We start from the raw sequence: 18322 nt of genomic DNA on the forward strand, positions 1-18322 counted from the left end.
TCCTTACTTCCCCTTACCCTCTCAGGGAGGCAGAGAGAGTAAGAGAGACCTCTAAAGGAGATCACAGATCCACTCGGGAATTAACTTGCTCTCTGGGGTTGTCAGCCACGTACTCTAATATTAGACATCAGTTAATGGCTATCCTCCAGTATCCTGATGAATGGCAACACAGGGGTTCCAAGAGTCTTAGTTACCCAACACCTGACCCAATTTTGTTATCTGGGCCCACGGCTGAGGACTAACACATGTGCCTCAGTACCCTCTAGTGCCTGCCCAGCCTGCACTTAGAGCAAAGCATCCAGCTTCTCTGTCACACTGACGGCTGTAGAAAGTGTCCACCTAGGCAATGGGGGCATGTTCAGCTGAAGCGGACATTAAATAAAGTTAAACACAACAGGCTAAGAACGGGGTCATGGTATGGGGTTTCTTACATGGACTGCTTATTTGGTGCTCACTTTTTCAAAGCAAATTCATAACCTTACAACTCATTTTTCATCTTTGCTGCAGGCAAACGTAGAGGTCTGGTTGAAGGCAGAGAAAGAGAGAGAGTTAAGATTTACTATTAAGCCAAGGGCTAAGCCCAAGAAGCAATATGAGATAGGTCACAATGGAAGCAAAAAGGATGGTGGCTTGTGGCTCAAGAAGCCTTCTCCACACATAGTAGATTCATCATTCATCTGAAGACGACAGCAGTCTGGGACTTGCGCTGCCCTCTGCAGACAAGGCTTTTCCCTTTCCTGCAGGTGCGAGCACTGAGTGGATGGCAACTGAAGTCTCCTCTAAGACAGTGATTCTAACCTTGGCTAGATACTAATCACCCGGGGTGCTCTTGAAAAGCCTGATGTCCAGGCCACGGTGCCCACACATTAAATCAAGTTTGAGAACCACTGCTCTCATACCTTTCCCGGTACCAGTGTTTGAGGGGAGCAGAAGGAGGAACTGTCCCTTGAGACAGCGAGATGAGTGAATGGAGGTATGCTGGGCACTAATGGGACACTCCCAAAGTTGACATGTTGACACAGCCACTACCATGAAGAAAAGAAGCTTAGAGATCATTTCCTTCAATAACCCAACCTCACCTTTGGGTTCTCCCTCTTCCTTATAAGGGAACCACAGACTGTTGGAGCCTTACAGGAACTCTAAGACCATCTATCTCATCCCGCTTCATCACACACTTGTGGAAGCTGAGGCCCAAGGGAAGACAGTGAAAGACAGCAAATGGTTAGGGCCATTGCAAGTTTAATGGCAAGGCAGGATTAGAACCCATTTCTTCTAACTCTCAGTCCAAGACCTTCCGCTGTTATATGGTGAACTCTGCAACACGGCTTAGTGCTTAGGAACACAGGCTCTGGCACGAGACTGCCTGGGTGAGAACCCTCGTTCCATGAGTTACCTGTCATGCTGGGCCAGTCATCTAATTCCCCGGAGCCTGCATGTTCTTCCCTGGAAAGTGGAAATAATATGGCATCTCCATCCAAGAGCTGTGAAGTCTACAGGGGAGGACAGGAAGGGTAATGCACCCAGCACAGAGCCTGGCACGCAGTTAGTGTGCAACGTCAGCCGTTCTCATTAAGGAAGGTCAGGGTAGCACCCTGAAGAGGGGAAAAGAGAGAATGGGTATGGTTATTTGGGCTGAGGTTGATGCTCAAAATGTTCTAGCAGCTTCAAGGTATTATTATTTTGCTTTCAAAGACTTCTCAAGTATGGGTTCTGAGTCAGAACCAGCTTTGACATAAGCTCTAACCTAAAGGATGTCAGAACCTCTAAGCATCCGTGCCTATCAACCTAGCTACCTATCAAATAAATAACCATGAAAATGCTCTGCAAGCTGAAGCGCCATGCAGATGAAGAGATGTGCAGTATTACTCTTAATGATATCGTCGTCACCATACAGTCCGTCTCGGCCAGTTTGAACTTTAATATATCTCTTGTAAGGCCGTATTACAGAGTAGGAAACAAGGATGCAGAACAAGGTCACTTCTAGAAATCCTAACATTTAATCGTAATATTAAAATACAAAGAAAGCTGAGAAGTATGGAGGGAAAAACAAGATCAGTCTCAGCTCTGGTAGCCCCCAAAAGACTGAAACTCACTTGAAATGCCCAGTGAGCAGGGAGAGAGAATGGTGAGCCTAATAAAACGAGTAAGACGCTCAACGCAGACCTTCCTCGGTCTGGGATGTACTTTTCATAAGAGGCAGTAGCGTGTTTGTTGCAGAGGATTTAGTGACCACCAAAATCCTTTTCTAAAAACAGAATAAAATTCAAATTCCTTACTTGATTAATCAAAAAACTGAGTGATGAGGGTTTGGGAGTCAAGAGGCTGAGTTTCTCTTTTTTGTAAATTACAGACATTTTTCATGTGCTTTGTTATGAGCATTTTTTTTAATTTTAGAAAAGGAAGAAAGTGGAAGAGGAAGGGAGTAAGAGAAAGGTTAAAGAATTACAGAAACAGAAAATCCAAGATCTATCCATTCCCAAATACTCTACAGCAAGCTGTGGAGTCTCTGGAAGACATAACCCCTGAAAAGCCAAAAGGCTGGGGAAAGAGATGCCTGCCCAGAGTTATGGAAGTGGATCCCCAGACAGGCTGGGCCACGGGGCAGAGGTCCCACTAAGGTCTAGTCATGGCTGTTTCCTCTCCCCTGGCCAGCCCCGCTCCATCTTTCACCCCCAGCATCGGCTCAGGTCACTTGCCAGATACCTAAGAAATGTAATCCTACAAAGTAATAGTATCTTCCTGTTTACACTGTGCCATGTTCTTGGCCTTTAAAAAAAAGTAAAAACAAAAAAAACAAAAAACCCTACTTCAGATGCAAGGCCTTCCCCACTCCATGTAGACATTGCCATCCTCAAAATTCCTTTCTCAACAGGGATCAACAGGCTAGAGTGGAAAAACACTGACACCTCAGGTCTGTTCCTCCCTCTGACTCCTTCAGCCTTCTTTTCTCCTGCGCACCGTAAGCAGCGTGAGATGTGGTGATCTGCTCTACAGCGCCCGGTTCTGGTCTAGTCTAAGCCCTTCACTCCCCGCAGTGCCAAGTCCAAACAACACCCCAGGGAGGAGGTGCTGAACTGCAGTAAAAGCCAAATGGGGAAGAAAAGGACCGAGGGCTGCAGAATAGGTGCTAAAGAATCCTACCTGTACGGTGTAAATGATGCTGCCCTGAAAAATGCCAAGTTCGTTAAACCACAAAGGAAGATCCTTAGAGACTCCTTTCGGCAGAGGTCACTTATGGTTCTTGAATCTCTCTCAAGTACAACTACCTCTTTACCTGTATTACTCGGCAGATTTTTCAAATCTTTATAGCTATAAAAAGCTAACTGTCTTTTTACCTCACCACAGAGGCACTGAGGAAATAAAACCAGCGTTTATATGAAAATGCTTTGGCAATCAATCTCTCTCTCTCAATGCAAGGCAGTTTGCAACGCCAACCACCTAGCTTAGAATATGATCCTGGGCTTATGGCAAATCTTTTTAAAGTTAAACAGAAAAAAACAAATGTTCAGTCTTTACCAGACTAAACTAATTATCACCTGAAAGACATTAAATGTCCAGCTGTCTTCTATCCAGGTGTTAAGGGGGACAGAAAGACTGGAATTCCTTGTGAATTTTCTTGAGAGACCAACCGATCTGTCCGAGCTAATCACAGAATACACTTTAGGATTTTATGAAAGAGAATTCTATTAAGGTCTACTCCTTTAAAAGCAGGATATCACCACCTGCCCCATCTTCCTCACAGAGCTGGGGGGCAGGAAAATGCAGCAGCGCAGCGCACACACGGTCACGATGGTAAGCTGTCACGGCAGTTTTAACTTCCTCTGAAAATGCTCCTGCCGGCAGCCTCCTCTTCTCTGCCCTTCGAGACCACTACCTCCTATCTGCTAAACGGAATGTGAGGAAAAGATGCCTCGGGGGACACTAAAGCCCACCTCTTGGGCAGCCAACCCAATGGGAAACCACCTCTGCCCCCACTCCTGCCAGCGCTGCTAGAAATGAGAGCCAGGTCCCCAGGCTCCCAGTGAAGCCAGCACTTCCAGCTGCATGTAACTACCCTCCAGGCTTGGGGAGGACGGCTAACTACACACAGCACTCTCCCTCCCTCACCCATCCTGTTACCTCCGCACTTGGAACTTTGTGACAAAGGCTCAGCCTGGAATGCTGCAGGGCCTCCAGTATCTCATGGGGGAGTAAACATTTCCCCATGTAGCCTGGCTCACCCAGGCAAGGAAAGACACTTGGCTGGCTTAGAGAAAAGGCCTTCTCATACCTTCATCCTTACGTTGAACAAATGTGTCATCCTTCAAAAACAGAGATAAACCCAGACCTCTCCAAGAAAAGCCCCGAATGAATCAAATCCGAGGTTCCCTGGCCTGTGTGGACTGTAATCATACCACTGTGACTCAACCCCCTCAGGCATTTAGAATTCAATCTGGCAGCTGGAGGAGACACTGGCTGTCCTTACCTCGACTTACAAGTCAGGGCTGTGTCAGCAAGACACTACTTTCATTCAGTAACAACATATAATTGAAACTTAGAATCTAAGCCTTTCTTTAATCTGAACTTCTAGTCTTCTAATTATTTTAAGAAAGATCTGAATATCTGCTATTATAGGATCTTCCCATTTCCTAAATTTATCCTTTCAGCTGCTAAGCATCGCCTATGGATTTAAAGAACAAATGTGTATCCTTCCTAAGCAAAATGAAGAAGACCGAAAAAAAAACAACCCCTCTTCAGTCTAACCTCAAACGGTAGCCCCGCCTTCCCCTGGACATTCCATAAAATGGAAAAACACGCGACTGAGGGTCAAGACCTAGGTTCTAACGCTAGCTCTGCCACAAACCACCCTGTGACCCAGAGCTTGTGGCTGCACTTTTCTGGGTCTCAGCTGCTTCTTTGAAATAACACAGGAAAGCTGGATTCACGATGTCAGGTAGCTCCAACTCTTATAGTTCACTTGTCCCTTCTCTTAAAGAGTTCCCTTCCTTCCTGGGAACGTTCAGCTACATGTTCAAGACACAGCCACATGTTTAACATACCACGAACCCAGTTTCTATTAAAAATGCCAAAGAATTATCCATAAATAGTTTATGTTTGCCCTGCACATCGTATTTTTCCAAATCCTGCTGGCCCGCTGGAGAGACCTATGTAATAATATTTGTAAGGCACGATTTGTTCTAAGAGATTTACACAGGTTGAATCATATGAAGCTGCCAACATTCAAACATTTTTACCACACAGAAACAGCAATTTCCTATGGTTCGAACTACCAAATTAACTTATTTATTCCTCCTTACAATCCCCATGAGGTAGGTTTTACAAATGAGGAAACAGGAGCACAAAGAAGTTTATAACTTGCCACAGTCACACACAGAGCTAAGAGATGATAGGGTTTGGATTTACACCTGGGCGGCTGAGCTCCTGAGCCTGCGGTCCTACCATAATGTTATACTGCCTCCCGTAATGGGAACAAGAACAGCTTGAAGACTGGGAGTCCAGACCGAGGTAGTGCCTCAGAAGGAGAGTGAGAGGCTCACACTGCAGCCTCTGTTGGGTTGTACCTTTCACTTCAATGGTGGCATTTGCTTTAGGAGCACTGACAAAGTGATATACACAGTGGTATTCGCCTGAATCCTCAGCTCTCGGCTTATTGATCCTGCAGAGATGAGAAAAAAAATCAAGTGAGGAAGCTGGGAACAAATATACAAAATATACAACAAAAGAATCAAAAGGGCAACCAGGGACCCTGCTCTCCAAAGTGTGTCCCTGAATGCAAGTCACCTCCTCCTAACTAAAAGCAAAAACCTCCCTCCAGGAATTACAAAACATTAATGCCTCGCTCCTTACTGGGTGCCTGGAATACAAAGATGGAATGATACGGGGTCTCTAACTTTAAACAAGTAATCAAAATAGAGGGCTGTACAAAACAGACTATATTTAGATACAGAGGATGGAGCCATCAACAAAAACTTCTTGCTCACCTGGTGGCTCTAGTCAAATAAATAAGAGCAGGAAAAAAGCAAATCTTCTTCTGTGCTTCCCTAAAGACCCTGTTTTGGTCTTTTCCTCCCACACTGTATTTTGGTAGCATGCCTTTCAGTAAGTCTACTCACTAACAGGACCCAAGGGATAGCGGGGAGAAAAAAAATCTCTGACATCAGAGCACCAGCCACAAAGACGCAACTAAACTTCTAAGACTTTGAAGTACTGGGACGCCTGGGTGGCTCAGTCGGTTGGTTAAGTGTCTGCCTTTGGCTCAGGTCATGATCCCAGGGTCCTGGGATCCAGTCCGGCATCGGGCTCCCTGCTCAGCGGGGTGCCTGCCTCTCCCTCTGCCTGCCAACCCCCTCGGCTTATGTGCGTCCTTGCTCTCCCTCTCTCTGACAAATAAATAAATAAAATCTTAAAAAAAAAGACTTTCAAGTACAGCTAGAACTCTAAGGCCCTGCATGAGCTATTTCCTACCCTCATCTCAGCCACTTTCTAGCCCTCATGGGCTCTTTTCAGTTTTTCAACATGCCCCACTTGTTCCTTCCTTTCTAAAAACCTGGACACGAGATGTTCCTTCACAGAGAATGCTCTTCCCATTACCTTACCCTAACCTAACTCTTTCTTCATCAGTCTTGGCTCACATCACTTCTTCCTACCCTCAATCTAAATGACATCCCCTTCCCTGACATTCTCGCTCATCCTACACTGTAATTCTTCACAAGCATTCACCACAACATGTAATTATATATTTATGTGATTGCTTGATGAATGTCCAGTGTCCCAAAAGACCAACTTCAATGTGGACAGGCACTGTTTATCTGGTGCACAATTCTATACCCAGCACGTGGCCTGGCCTGGAATATAGCAGGGGGAATGAATACACAAACGAGTAAATGACTGAATGAATATAAACTGAGAGTGAACAGCCGTGCAGAGATTCTGATCAAGTAAAGCAGAGTGACAAGAAGGGCTATAGGAAGTGTGTGTGGCTAGAACAGCACTCTGCTGAATTCCACAGGGTGACCCTAAACAAGCTTTCTTGCCCCTGACAACCAGCTTCACACCAGCTCAGTACACTATGTCCTATACACACCCCAAAACACATGCAGACAGGCTGGTGTGTAATTACCAAAAAGAGAGAAATCCACACCAGAGGATAACCATAATATAGCTTCTCCTCTTTTGGCTCAGTGGTTAAAACATGATACTTGTGATGGTCAAATCTCCATTGCACTACTTAATGTCTGAGAAGAGCCCCTACCCTTGACTACTGACTGGCCCAATATATTTATTCATCTTACTGTTCATCCCAAAAAAGACATACGGGTTAACAGACTATGAATGAGGAGAGACACAGCCTATCCCTAGGACTGCCTCAGCACAGCCGCGGCAGCATACTACTCTAAGAGGAACAGCAAAGAGTCTTCTAAATTTTATATAAATGGCTCTTCTTAAATCAATATGCTCCCAACAGGGAAAACAGACTGCTCTCAGAAAATGTTCCAGAGTTTGGAGAAGGAACAGCAGCAGCTGTATCTTTAGGGCTCAGACTAACTCTAAGTTCCCTGAAAAGACGTGGAAAGATGACTCCCAAGCTTAAGCCCATGCCTATGGCCATAGCTCAAAATCTCCCCCACGACATTCCCCTGAACTAGCTCTTGGGAAGCAACTGAAACAAATGGAAGACATCCCCTATAGCTGAGCGGGTGCAGGGTCTGAGACTGGCTCCATGGCTGATTACACAGGTGGCCCAAGGGACTCATCGGCTGTTATTTCACAAAATGTAGGAGAACACAGATTCCCTGAAAAATTCTGACAATGCAGAACACCCCTAGAGAGCTGCAAATAAGTTGACCAAAAAAAAAGGAGGAGGAAGAGGAAAGAAGAAGGAAGAAGAGGAGGAAGAAACAGTATTTTATAAAGTCAAGCTCAAATTTATAAAGTTACAGTTCAAAGCCCTATGGTTGACATAGTACAAGACCCAGGAGAAACACAATTGGATGTCTGGTACCTTGAAAGAATTATTGTAAAAACACAAACTTGTAAAACTAACAAACAGACCAAGAATATATGCCTTTCATTCCCCCCAATAGTCTATGTGATTAGCCTTTTCCAAACTATGAGAATATAGCTGAGGCTATATTTCCAATTTAATAAAAGAAACTACATTGGAGACAGATTAACTTGCCACTGAGATGGTATGTTAAAGCGGGGGCGGGGGGGAGACTAGATTCTAGAAAGTCAGAAGACCTGGAACCTAGCCTTGCTTCTGAAATTTACCAGATATAGTACTTGGCTTTGAAAACAGTCAAGAGTTATTACTCTTTGAGTTTCAGTTTCTTTACTTGAAAAAAGAAGGAGGATCCTTAATGCGGGTCAATTAAATAAGAGGTATGAAAAGATCTCAATCTTGCAAAATACTGCAGAATGTCCTTGCTACTTCTGGGCACGTAGGTTTTCCTGGTCTCACGCCAGTGCACTCTTTCTTTGCACTGCATCAAGCTGACAAACAGGATTGGCTGATCCTTTTCCAGATTAGTTTTCAACCACAAACTATTCTGAAAGGTTCTGAGATGCCATGTGTCCTAGGTATTCTAAAAAAGCACCAAACCTTTGGGTGCCAGGTTAGCTTCAGCCAGCAAATACAACCCTTTCATCAAATGATGTTTTCAGGTTATTATCTTTAATCCAGATCACTAAAGAGCCCTGTATCCACTGATCTTGATCAGATTGTAGTCCTATTAATTACTCCTAAAAGGTAACTCACTAGGAAATCTACCCGGGGGAAAGATCACTTAGGGTGCTCTTGCTCTAAGAGTCCTAAAGCAGATTTCAATCTGATTCCTCAAACCACTGGATTAAGTCAAGAAACCTGCATTCTAATTGTAACTTTTCTACTGACTAGCATAGTTACTCTGAGCAAACCACTCCCTATGCCCTCCATTTCTCTATTCATAGTGAGGGGAACATCTATGACTCTCAAACCTGGCTGTTCATTAGAATCCTCCAGAATTCTTTAATAGAGCCCTGGGCCTCACCCCAGATACAGTGGATTAGACTCTCCAGAAAAGGACCATATATATCTAATGTGTCTCTCACATAACAGAATTGTGGATTATGAATGCCCATAAGAAGTTTAGCAATGCTCCCTCCCATCTTCCCAGGAGCTGCTAGTCCCTCTCACCTGTATTCCATGTTGCTGGCATTCTTGCGAGTGGCAGTCAGTTCGACCCCATTCTTTGTCCAGTAGCTGTATGTAAGGGTGTGAGAGCTGGAGGTGAGGTTACACTGCAGGGTGACGGGGAGAACAAGGCTGTCTCGAAGAATGACCTCTTCACTGGTGACAATCCTTGGCTCTGTAATGAGAGTGCACAGTGATAGGGAGCCATAGCCTTCCGTTCTCTGTAGCCCTGGCCTGAGAATCAGATGGGGTAGGATGGGGAGACTAGAAGAAGAGGGAGGGCAGACAGGACCACATGAGGAATTTCACTTTACCACTTTGGAGGAAGTCAAGAAAGGAAAAACAATGATTATAAGCAAATGACCACTAGCGCAGACAACAGCCTGAAGACCAGTTGGCCTAGACGTGAAAAGAATGGGAGTATTACGGGTACTTGTACTGGCAACAATCCACTTACACTTTTGAACACCACCGTTTTATGATTTAAGAACCACCAACCAATTCAGCTTCAATTAGAAAACCAGGCTCCGCCTTGCAGTTCTGAAGACAAAGGCAGTATCATTTATGTAACTAATAAACTCCCTATGGAGTCACTAGGCCTTGGAACAGTAATAGCTCTAATTAGATAATACACGTATGGCTTTTCCCACATTAAATTCTGATAAACTTATGGCAAACCAGCCATAGTCATTAATTATGCAGAAAAAGACAGTGTTGATCCTAACAGCAAATTTCCTGCCAGAAGTCAGTTGCATTTTCCAAATTTTGCCAAAGGAAAATTCTTAAGGAACCATCACAGTTCTTCTCTCCAGCCCATATTTATTCCCAAAACTTTTTCAGAATTGCTATGTAAAACACATTCCACTGTGCAGATAATACAACGAGAATGCGATATGTGTTGGTATCATGGGCTACTAGCATTTTACAGCTAAAAGGCCCTTAGAGTTCACCAAATCCCCACTCTTGAAGAGCTAGAAAGGGAAAATGACTTGTGCAAGGCCATAATTATTATTAGTGGCAACGCTGGGCCTAGAACACACATCTGACTGAATTCTCTAGCTCTACCTCCCTCCCCGACCTCCAACCCCCACCCCCCACTTTTCCCCCTACGGCAAGTTATATACTTCATCTTCTGGTTCTCTCCTGGGCTTAGATAACCTGGGGTCATTATTTTAGAATCCAGAAAAATAACCTACTTGACTCAAATATTAGAACGCATTGAGCAGAAATGTTTTAAGGCACACTCTATCACTCCTGGAAGGTTCATTCTTAAAGCCCTTTGAATTCCGCCACTATATTAAAGTCAAGATGTTTGTCGTCTTGTTATTGTTACTTCTCTCTAACCTTCTCCCAAGCTTAGCTGTTATTCTAGTCAGACATTTTCAGGTGAAGTCTAAACTTTTCCCATCCACAATTAGAGGTATTTCCTCTTATTTTTTTTTCCAATCGTTTCTCAGAAATTCTTGACTAACTTCGCATTTCCCTGCACCTGGCAGCTCTGTGGCAGCAACCTGACACCATTTTATGCAGTACAGTGCCCTTAACTCTTGAGGACAGAACTCTCTCCCTCCAATGGAGCTAAGCTTTGTTCCCTGTGCAGGGAGGGGGACAGAATGGAGAAGTCATGGGACACTTGAAAAATAAAATACCCAAGGACATGGGTAACATGTAACATTTCTGACTGCAGACCTCATATCAAAGAAAACTGACAAATAAAGCAAATCCTCAAGTCTGTTCGATTAACTGGGTTCTCACTATTTTCCAACTCTGGCAAAGGGATAGTGGTTATCTTCCATTCAGCACTGGTCCTTACTGGTAACATCAAACAGGGTCTCTATGTACAGATAATGGAGGCATAGCAGCCACTAAGACAGAAGCAGATGCATGTAAACACGTTAGCAGAGTGGTGTCCCATGGTTTCCGAAACACACTGGACAGAAGCCAAATCCCTGGGCCTTAAGTCGAGCAGAACGGCTGCAAACCCTGCAATGGAAGGCGCACACACACCGTCAGCAGAAAGCACCACAATTCCAAGAAAAATCAAAACCAAGCAAAAACAAAAGAGAGAACCAGTACTCCACAGAAATTAAAAATATAAAGGCAACATTAAAACCCAAACACACTTTTAGGTTTTTACTAAATTTTTATCATCCAATTTTATTTTCTGTCCCATGTGGGACTCTCCTTCTGGTTCTTCTTCTCAGACTGCACTGAGAAAGGGTACACTCTGGCGATGAGGCCAAGAGCTTCCAGATGTTGCAACACAAGGAGGCCAAAGTAAGTGCTACTCTTACCTGTGATGATGCAAATGCCACTGCAGCTCAGGGAGATCAAGAAGGTGATGAGAGCAACCTTCAGACTTCCTGCCAAGAATTCTTGGAAGGCAAGGGAAAACACGTTTGCCCTTACGTATTAAAGATCCAGGAGAGAGTCAGCTGGGAGCAAGTGGATAATTTAAATAGGTTTGAACAGAATTCTGCACCATAGGAGGGCTGTGGGGTAGGGTAGCCTCCCTCTGCTGATTGCTGTATATGGAAACCAGTGCTGAACCAAACTCCTTGGCCAGGGTGGCACATCTGCATTCTGTACCAGGATGAAGGTGGAGCTTTTTCTTCGTGTGGTTTAGCATTGCGCATGAAAGTCCAGGAGAGAGGAACATTTAGGAGAAGCCCAAAAATGTTTACCTGCCACTGACTCCTATTTAGAAGCAGTAGTTGGGAGATCCTTACCCTCACCATCACTCATGTGTAGAAGAACACGCTATGGCCAGGGAGATACCCTAAAAGCTGGGCGTATTTCTCTTCCTGCCTTACCTTACTCAAGGAGCTTTGGGGAAAGTACTGTCAAGAAGTCATCGTTAGGGGCGCCTGGGTGGCTCAGTTAAGCGTCTGCCTTCGGCTCAGGTCATGATCTCAGGGTCCTTGGATCGAGCCCCACATCAGGCTCCCTGCTCAGCAGACAGTCTGCTTCTTCCTCTCTCTCTGACTCTCCTCCCTCCTTGTGCCCCGCCCCCATCTCAAATTAAAAAAAAAAAAAAAAAAAAGAAGTCGTCCTTAGAAGACTTCAACCTCCTCCTGGAGGCAAATGTCCTTGGGATGCTAAGACCATAAAACTACTCAATTAGAATGAATTCAGGGTGTTCTTTAGAAGGAGCAGCGGCAGCTCGACTCTCTAAAACAGTTAAGTAGGGTTAACTGATTGATGGGGAAGTCTGGGACGGGACTGAACTAGAGGGTTTGGTTTAACCACATACAGACACTTCTAAGTTAGGAAGTTTATTTCCAAGTAAACTGGGGAAATGTTATGTATTCTCGGGATTGGTAGATAAGTACCCCCAAAGACTCATCTTCTTCTGGCCCGAAGGTATGACCTTTTAACTGAGTCTACTTGAGTCAAGCTCCTGGAAGTACAAGTACCAAATGCCCAGCCCAGTCCATGCCTACAAACTTCTGCAGATCTTTGTGGCCATTTGGGTAATTCTGCTTTTATAAGGAAAGGAGCGGGGGAGGGGGCAGGAGAAGGAAGCGTGCAAGGGAAAAATTGTTAAATAAAAGGAAAATTGCTGGGTTAATATTCCCCATTTTCACATAGACAGGTTTTCTTTTCCCCTTTCCAGAAGCAGGTTCTCTGATTGAACAGTGCCAGCTGCAGCAGCCTCTTCTCTCTCTCCCCTAAGGCCTCTCCTCTTCATAAGCATCTTCTAAGGCACTATAAAGAACAGACAACTAACCTGCTATCTTCCATACAAATATACAGACTCAGGGCCCATGTCCTATTATTTCCTGTGTTATTACCAAATTCCTCATGAATGTGTTTTTACTCTTTCTACTTATTCTTTCTAAATTAATCAGTTCCTTAGGCCAGAACTGGCTATAAGTCTGAGTTCTTGAAGAGAAGGCAAAAACCCAAAGGATCTTTCCATTAAGTAGAGTATGCTCCCTCAATTATAATCAGGTCAGATGTGGGGCTAGAACTACCTCTTCCTGGCCAGGAGTACTAGCTCACTGGTGGCTTCTCCCTCCCTCTCCTTCCCACTGTACAAGTAGCAAGACACTTTTCAGAAAGAGAGGTGGCCACAAGAGCTCCCGTGTCTAATGTCTTACTTGTACTGCTACAACAGAGGAAGGGAAGAACTCTCAGCTAGCCGCTTCGCTCTCCCTCATCACTTGGTTGGAATTTAGTTTCTTCTTTTTTCAAAATACAAGAACAGGCCAGTGTGAATGGCTTCCGAACTACTTCTGGGGTTGCCAGCCTCTGGGATGAGGAGCACTGTGCCAACAACAGTCAGTCATCAGAGTCAAGCTATCTGTGAACAGGAAGCAGATGGAACTCTGACTTTGAAACAGCAAGATGGGGTTTAAAAAAAAATACTCTGCAGTTTAGTGTCACCTGGTGCCCAACAGCAAGACGTATGGAGAAAATCTCAGGCTGCTGCTTTTAAGAGAACAGGAGACTGGATGGGCAGGACCAGTAAGGAGTGTACTGCTGTAGTGGAGGGCTGTTATCAGAGAAACACGTGCCACTGTTTTAGAAAAGAAAAAGAGCTGGAACTATGGAAATATCCAAGCTTACATGCCACCCAACAACCAAAACACACCACCACACCGCACCTATGGCGACATTCCCATCACAGAACAGGATGACACCAAGTCACAGTGAGGGGAGAAGCTGGGCAGACACAAACTCAAAACCATAGAGGTGAAGGCAGCTACTCAGAGAGCTTCAAACAGATGAACAGAAGAAATAAAAAGTAGTTAGATTGGGGAGAGAAACAAAAATAAAAAGGCACCAGAGAATAAATCAGCAAAAGGATAGCAGGAAACCTACTACAAAATTAAAGGGGAGGGAAAGAAACAATTCAACACTACCCTGGTTTAACTGCCTGGTTTTGTGAGTTTTACGTGGTTTTGTGAGCTCCCCCACCCGCCCAGTTCTCCCTCCCCACCTTTTCCCATTGCAGATGATTTTGGACAGGCACGGATTTCCCCAAGTTCTTTGTTCCTGAGGAGAAAGACACAGAGAAGGGTTGGGGGATGAGGGAGGTAGAGAGGACGGCAAAGAAAAAAAAAAGTTGCCACAGATGTTTTCATACACTACAACCAGAAGGGTCGTGGGTTTGAAAAAACGAAGACAAGGGGTGGGATGAGCGATCATACTGGGGAAGAGGGAAAGGAAGCAGAAGGGAAGGGTCATCGGGCCACCTCTAATGACTACAGTACTACTACTGTAGGGTGCTGGACTCACTCTGAAGGACGCTTATGGTGGCCTGGGCTCGAATCCATGTTATGGAGGGGTTTTGCCTCAAGTCATTCCTCTTGGGGTCGTTGCTGGCCCTGCACTCGTAAGTCCCAGAGTCCTCCAAGGTGAGCCGGGTTATTCTCAGCACACTCACGCCGTTTGACCCGTAGGCGGTGTTTACGGTGACACGGCGCTTCCGAGCACCGTCCCACAGCTGTCTGAAAGACTCTGCCCGGTTGACTTCTGCGTACCACCACTGGATCTCTGGCGTGGGGCTCCCGACCACGTCACAGTACAGCTCAAAGGCGTCCCCAGTGAGCTTAGTTTCTGACATGGGCGACTTGACAAACCCAGCTAGAGGGAGGGGGAGCAGGAATGCAGTGACAGGCCAATCAGAAAAAAAAAAGAATCAACAGGTGTTAATAGTAATTTAAAGAAAAGGAAAGAAAAAAGCAAATGAGTTGCAAAGAACAAAAAGGATTCCATTTTTAAACTATAAAGAGACAGTAAATAGCATTTCATACAAGCTTTTAGAAGAAGAACCACCCTGGGAAGCTTATGAAGCAAAGGCAGGCTAATTACAAGCTGGGGCGGCCCAGGTGCTAGCCAGGCAGAAGCAAGCCCACTGGAAAGCGTTTTAGCAATGGGCCCGGTTGGTAGGAATGAGAAAGCCTCAGGTTCAGGGAAGAGTCTTTTTCCGTAGAGCACAAACCATTACCTTTTCAAATTCAGGCAAGTGATGAAAGATAACCACAAGCGGCAGTAGCTCTATGTGCCAAGTCAGGATCTCTCTTTTGGATGGGTGAACACTTTGTTAGAGATGCAATGCCTTTTGTGGGCCTCAACAAGAAATATTAACTGACCTAATGACGCCTTCTCTTGGGAACCGCAAGTCCAAATTTCAACTGAAAAGGTAGCATATTTCCCTCTTGTGCAGAATTCCATCCTGAGTTCAGGATGGATTCCCACCCCCCCCCATCCTATTCTTCCCTGGTCTACGGCAAACAAACGGCCCAGCTAGCTGTGACTAGGTAGCCTCTACCTGAATGCAGACCTTCAGGCACGGGAAAACAAGACAGTCTGTACTTCAGAGTGAGAACTACTACGGTTGTCAGCTCAGCAGTGAAACTAACAGTAACAGCAATCCAACTCATTGCCAACAGAGGGACAATGCCTTCCACAATTCCCTAGGTTCATACAACTAGAGAGCTCTCCTGAAAAGTCAGTCTTAAAAATTACCATGGTACTTGACAGGCTCTGTCTACATAGTTTACTTGCCTAGCTCCTAGAGGCCAGTTCATAAAGAATAAGAAATATGTAATGATGAACTGAATTCTATGGTGAAGGCTAGGCCTCAACAACATTGCCAGGCATTGTTCAGGAATTGAAATTGATGCCTACCTCCACTTGTCCACAATTTGCTTTAGGTTACATTCCCTTAAGACAAGGCGGCAATGGCAGAAAGAGAGTAGAAAATCCAGACTTAACTGAAGAACTTGGGAGTAGGGTCCACAATAAACTAAATCACGGTGCAAGCATACTCTCTCTCACCCATTTACTCCACCTGGGGCTCATCAGCATTTCTACTAATTCAGGCAGTGTCCCAAGGTACAGGGCAAGAGTGGCTGGTCAATTTCTCTGGGGACCAAGCTGGTTCTTTCTAATGAGCAGAGTGGGGCCAGGATCTACTGACATCAGATTAAAAACATTCCAAAAGAAAGGTATAAATTAAACGGAACAGTTCTCCTACAGTCCAGAAGCCAAGGATGTAAAGGAGCTGGCTAAAAATGGAGGCTACTAAGTGGAGAATTTTCTGTTTACATTCATAGAAGTACTTGCCTTTGGAAATAAACTCCACGTCATGGACCTGAGAACCCTCAGAGAGGTACTATACTTACTTAAGTAGAGGCCAAGACCTCCAAATTCATACTAGTCTTTCAATTCATAAAACATTGAGAATCTGAGGAGGACAGGAATCCAGTAATTAACAGCCTTAGACTAAATGTTCTGCCTTGAAAATGCTATTCTAAACTACCATCTACCAGAGGCCTCAAGAAGCCAAAAAGATGTCACTCTCAGATGCAAGGGAAGTTTCAGAATTTCAGAAAGGAGACACCAATCTCCAGCAATGAAAAGCTGAGCTCCCTTCCAGGTAAAGTGGTAATCAAGGAGCCAGGTATTAATTTCACAAACTGCCACATGCCCACCCATCAGAGTCAATGCCAACTAATATAGAAGGACAGGTAAAGGAAGCTGGTTCTGTTCATTCTACTACTGGTTTAATCACCATGGAAAACTGGTTATCAGTAAATCCCTAGGGAGCAGTAAAGAGTAGTAGTTTGTTTTAATCACACTCTCAATCATTAAGTGTAAATTACAAGCGCTCTTATTCTCACATTTTCTGTGGAACTGGCGGAGTTTATGTCTTCTCAAACACTGTGATTATGCACAGACTGTCCTCAACTTACGAGGGAGTTACATCCTGATAAAGCCACTGTAAGTTGAAATTTTCTAAAGTTGAGAATGCATTTAAAACACCTAACCTACAGAACACCACAGCTGAGTCTAGCCTACCTTAAACATGCGCGGAACACTTACACAGGCCTGCACTTGGGCAGAATCACGTAACAGAACATCTACTTTATAAGTGTTGAGTATCTCTATAATTTACTGAATGTTGCACTGAGAATGAAAACAGGATGGCTGTAGGACTCCAGAACGGTTTTAAGTGTATGGGTTGTTTACCCTCGTGATAACATGGCTGACTGGGAGCTGCAGCTCGCTGCTGCTGCCCAGCACCATGAGGGAGGAAGGGACTGCAGATTGCTAGCCTGGGAAAAGATCAAAATTCAAAATACAGTGTCTATCAAATATGTATCACTTTTGCATCATCATAAAGTCGAAATGTTTTAAGTTGAACCACAGTAAGTCAGGGACCACCCATTTGATCATGCTCTAGAAACCTGTTAGTGGGTTTGTTCTGTATTTTTCCCCTTCTGAAATGCAGGCTGACATTTAAGCCTCTTTATCAACCTAATGACTAAGCTAATGTAAAAGGAATGCCTGCAAGTATGTCCAGAACCCCAAGAACCCATCCAATTCCAGTGTAATCTCAAATCCCAACACTACACAATTCAAAGGTAGCTGAGAAACAGCCCGAACACAATTTCTAGTGCACAGAACCAAGCAAGTCACTCAACCTGACCCTGCCACCCCAGGGCAAGACTCACTACTAAGGAGGAAGGAATGCTGATCTGATTCAGTTTAATTTTCTACCTGCATACAGGAAAATGGGACTAAGTCAAAAATAAATGTTCTTTGAATTAGTAAATTATATGATGTATATTTAAACAAATTCATGCAAAAACAAGATTTAAAATTCCTTAAAACACTAACAACAGACATCTATCTATGTGCTCTCTGAAAGCTATTATTTCTTATTAGCCATGTGCACCAACAGGTGACATTTTCTAAGTATGGGTTATGCATTAGACAATGTGCTAATAAGCACTTTATATTACCTCATTTACTCCTCACAACAGTCCTATAAGATAGGCGCCACCATAACACCCTTAAAGGTGGAAACTAAGGCCCAAAAAAGTTAAGTACTTTGCCCACAGTCACAAGCTAACAGTGAAAGAGTCTGGCCTGAAATCCAGGTATGTCCAAAGCCAAAGCATGGTCTCCTAATACTTGCCACAACTGTGGTCAATATCCCTTACTAAAATAGAAAAAGTTTTTTGTAGTTATTTAAAAGTTAAAGATATTTTTTTTGTCACCACTTAAAGGTAATTAATGAATTAATAATTTCTGACTACCAAAAGCAAGGACCTGTCCAGTGGAATGTGCAGCACACGGTGATCACTAACTCCTTAAAATTATATAATCCTAGTAAAGAATGGAGATCTAGAA

At 44.2% G+C, this 18322-nt stretch overlaps 1 protein-coding gene across 1 annotated transcript in view; it reads right to left on the reverse strand.

The window, feature by feature from the left end:
* Window positions 1-18322, reverse strand: part of NPTN (neuroplastin) — a 69242-nt gene that overhangs the window by 20114 nt on the left and 30806 nt on the right. The window contains exons 4-6 of the mRNA XM_057303600.1: window positions 14417-14810; window positions 9176-9347; window positions 5562-5656 (exon numbers count right to left, since the gene is read on the reverse strand). Of these exons, the coding sequence (XP_057159583.1) occupies window positions 5562-5656; window positions 9176-9347; window positions 14417-14810 (661 nt within the window). The remainder of the gene's footprint in view (window positions 1-5561; window positions 5657-9175; window positions 9348-14416; window positions 14811-18322) is intronic.

This window comes from Ursus arctos, unplaced genomic scaffold, assembly GCF_023065955.2.
Source record: "Ursus arctos isolate Adak ecotype North America unplaced genomic scaffold, UrsArc2.0 scaffold_28, whole genome shotgun sequence".
In the NCBI taxonomy this organism is placed as follows: domain Eukaryota; kingdom Metazoa; phylum Chordata; class Mammalia; order Carnivora; family Ursidae; genus Ursus; species Ursus arctos.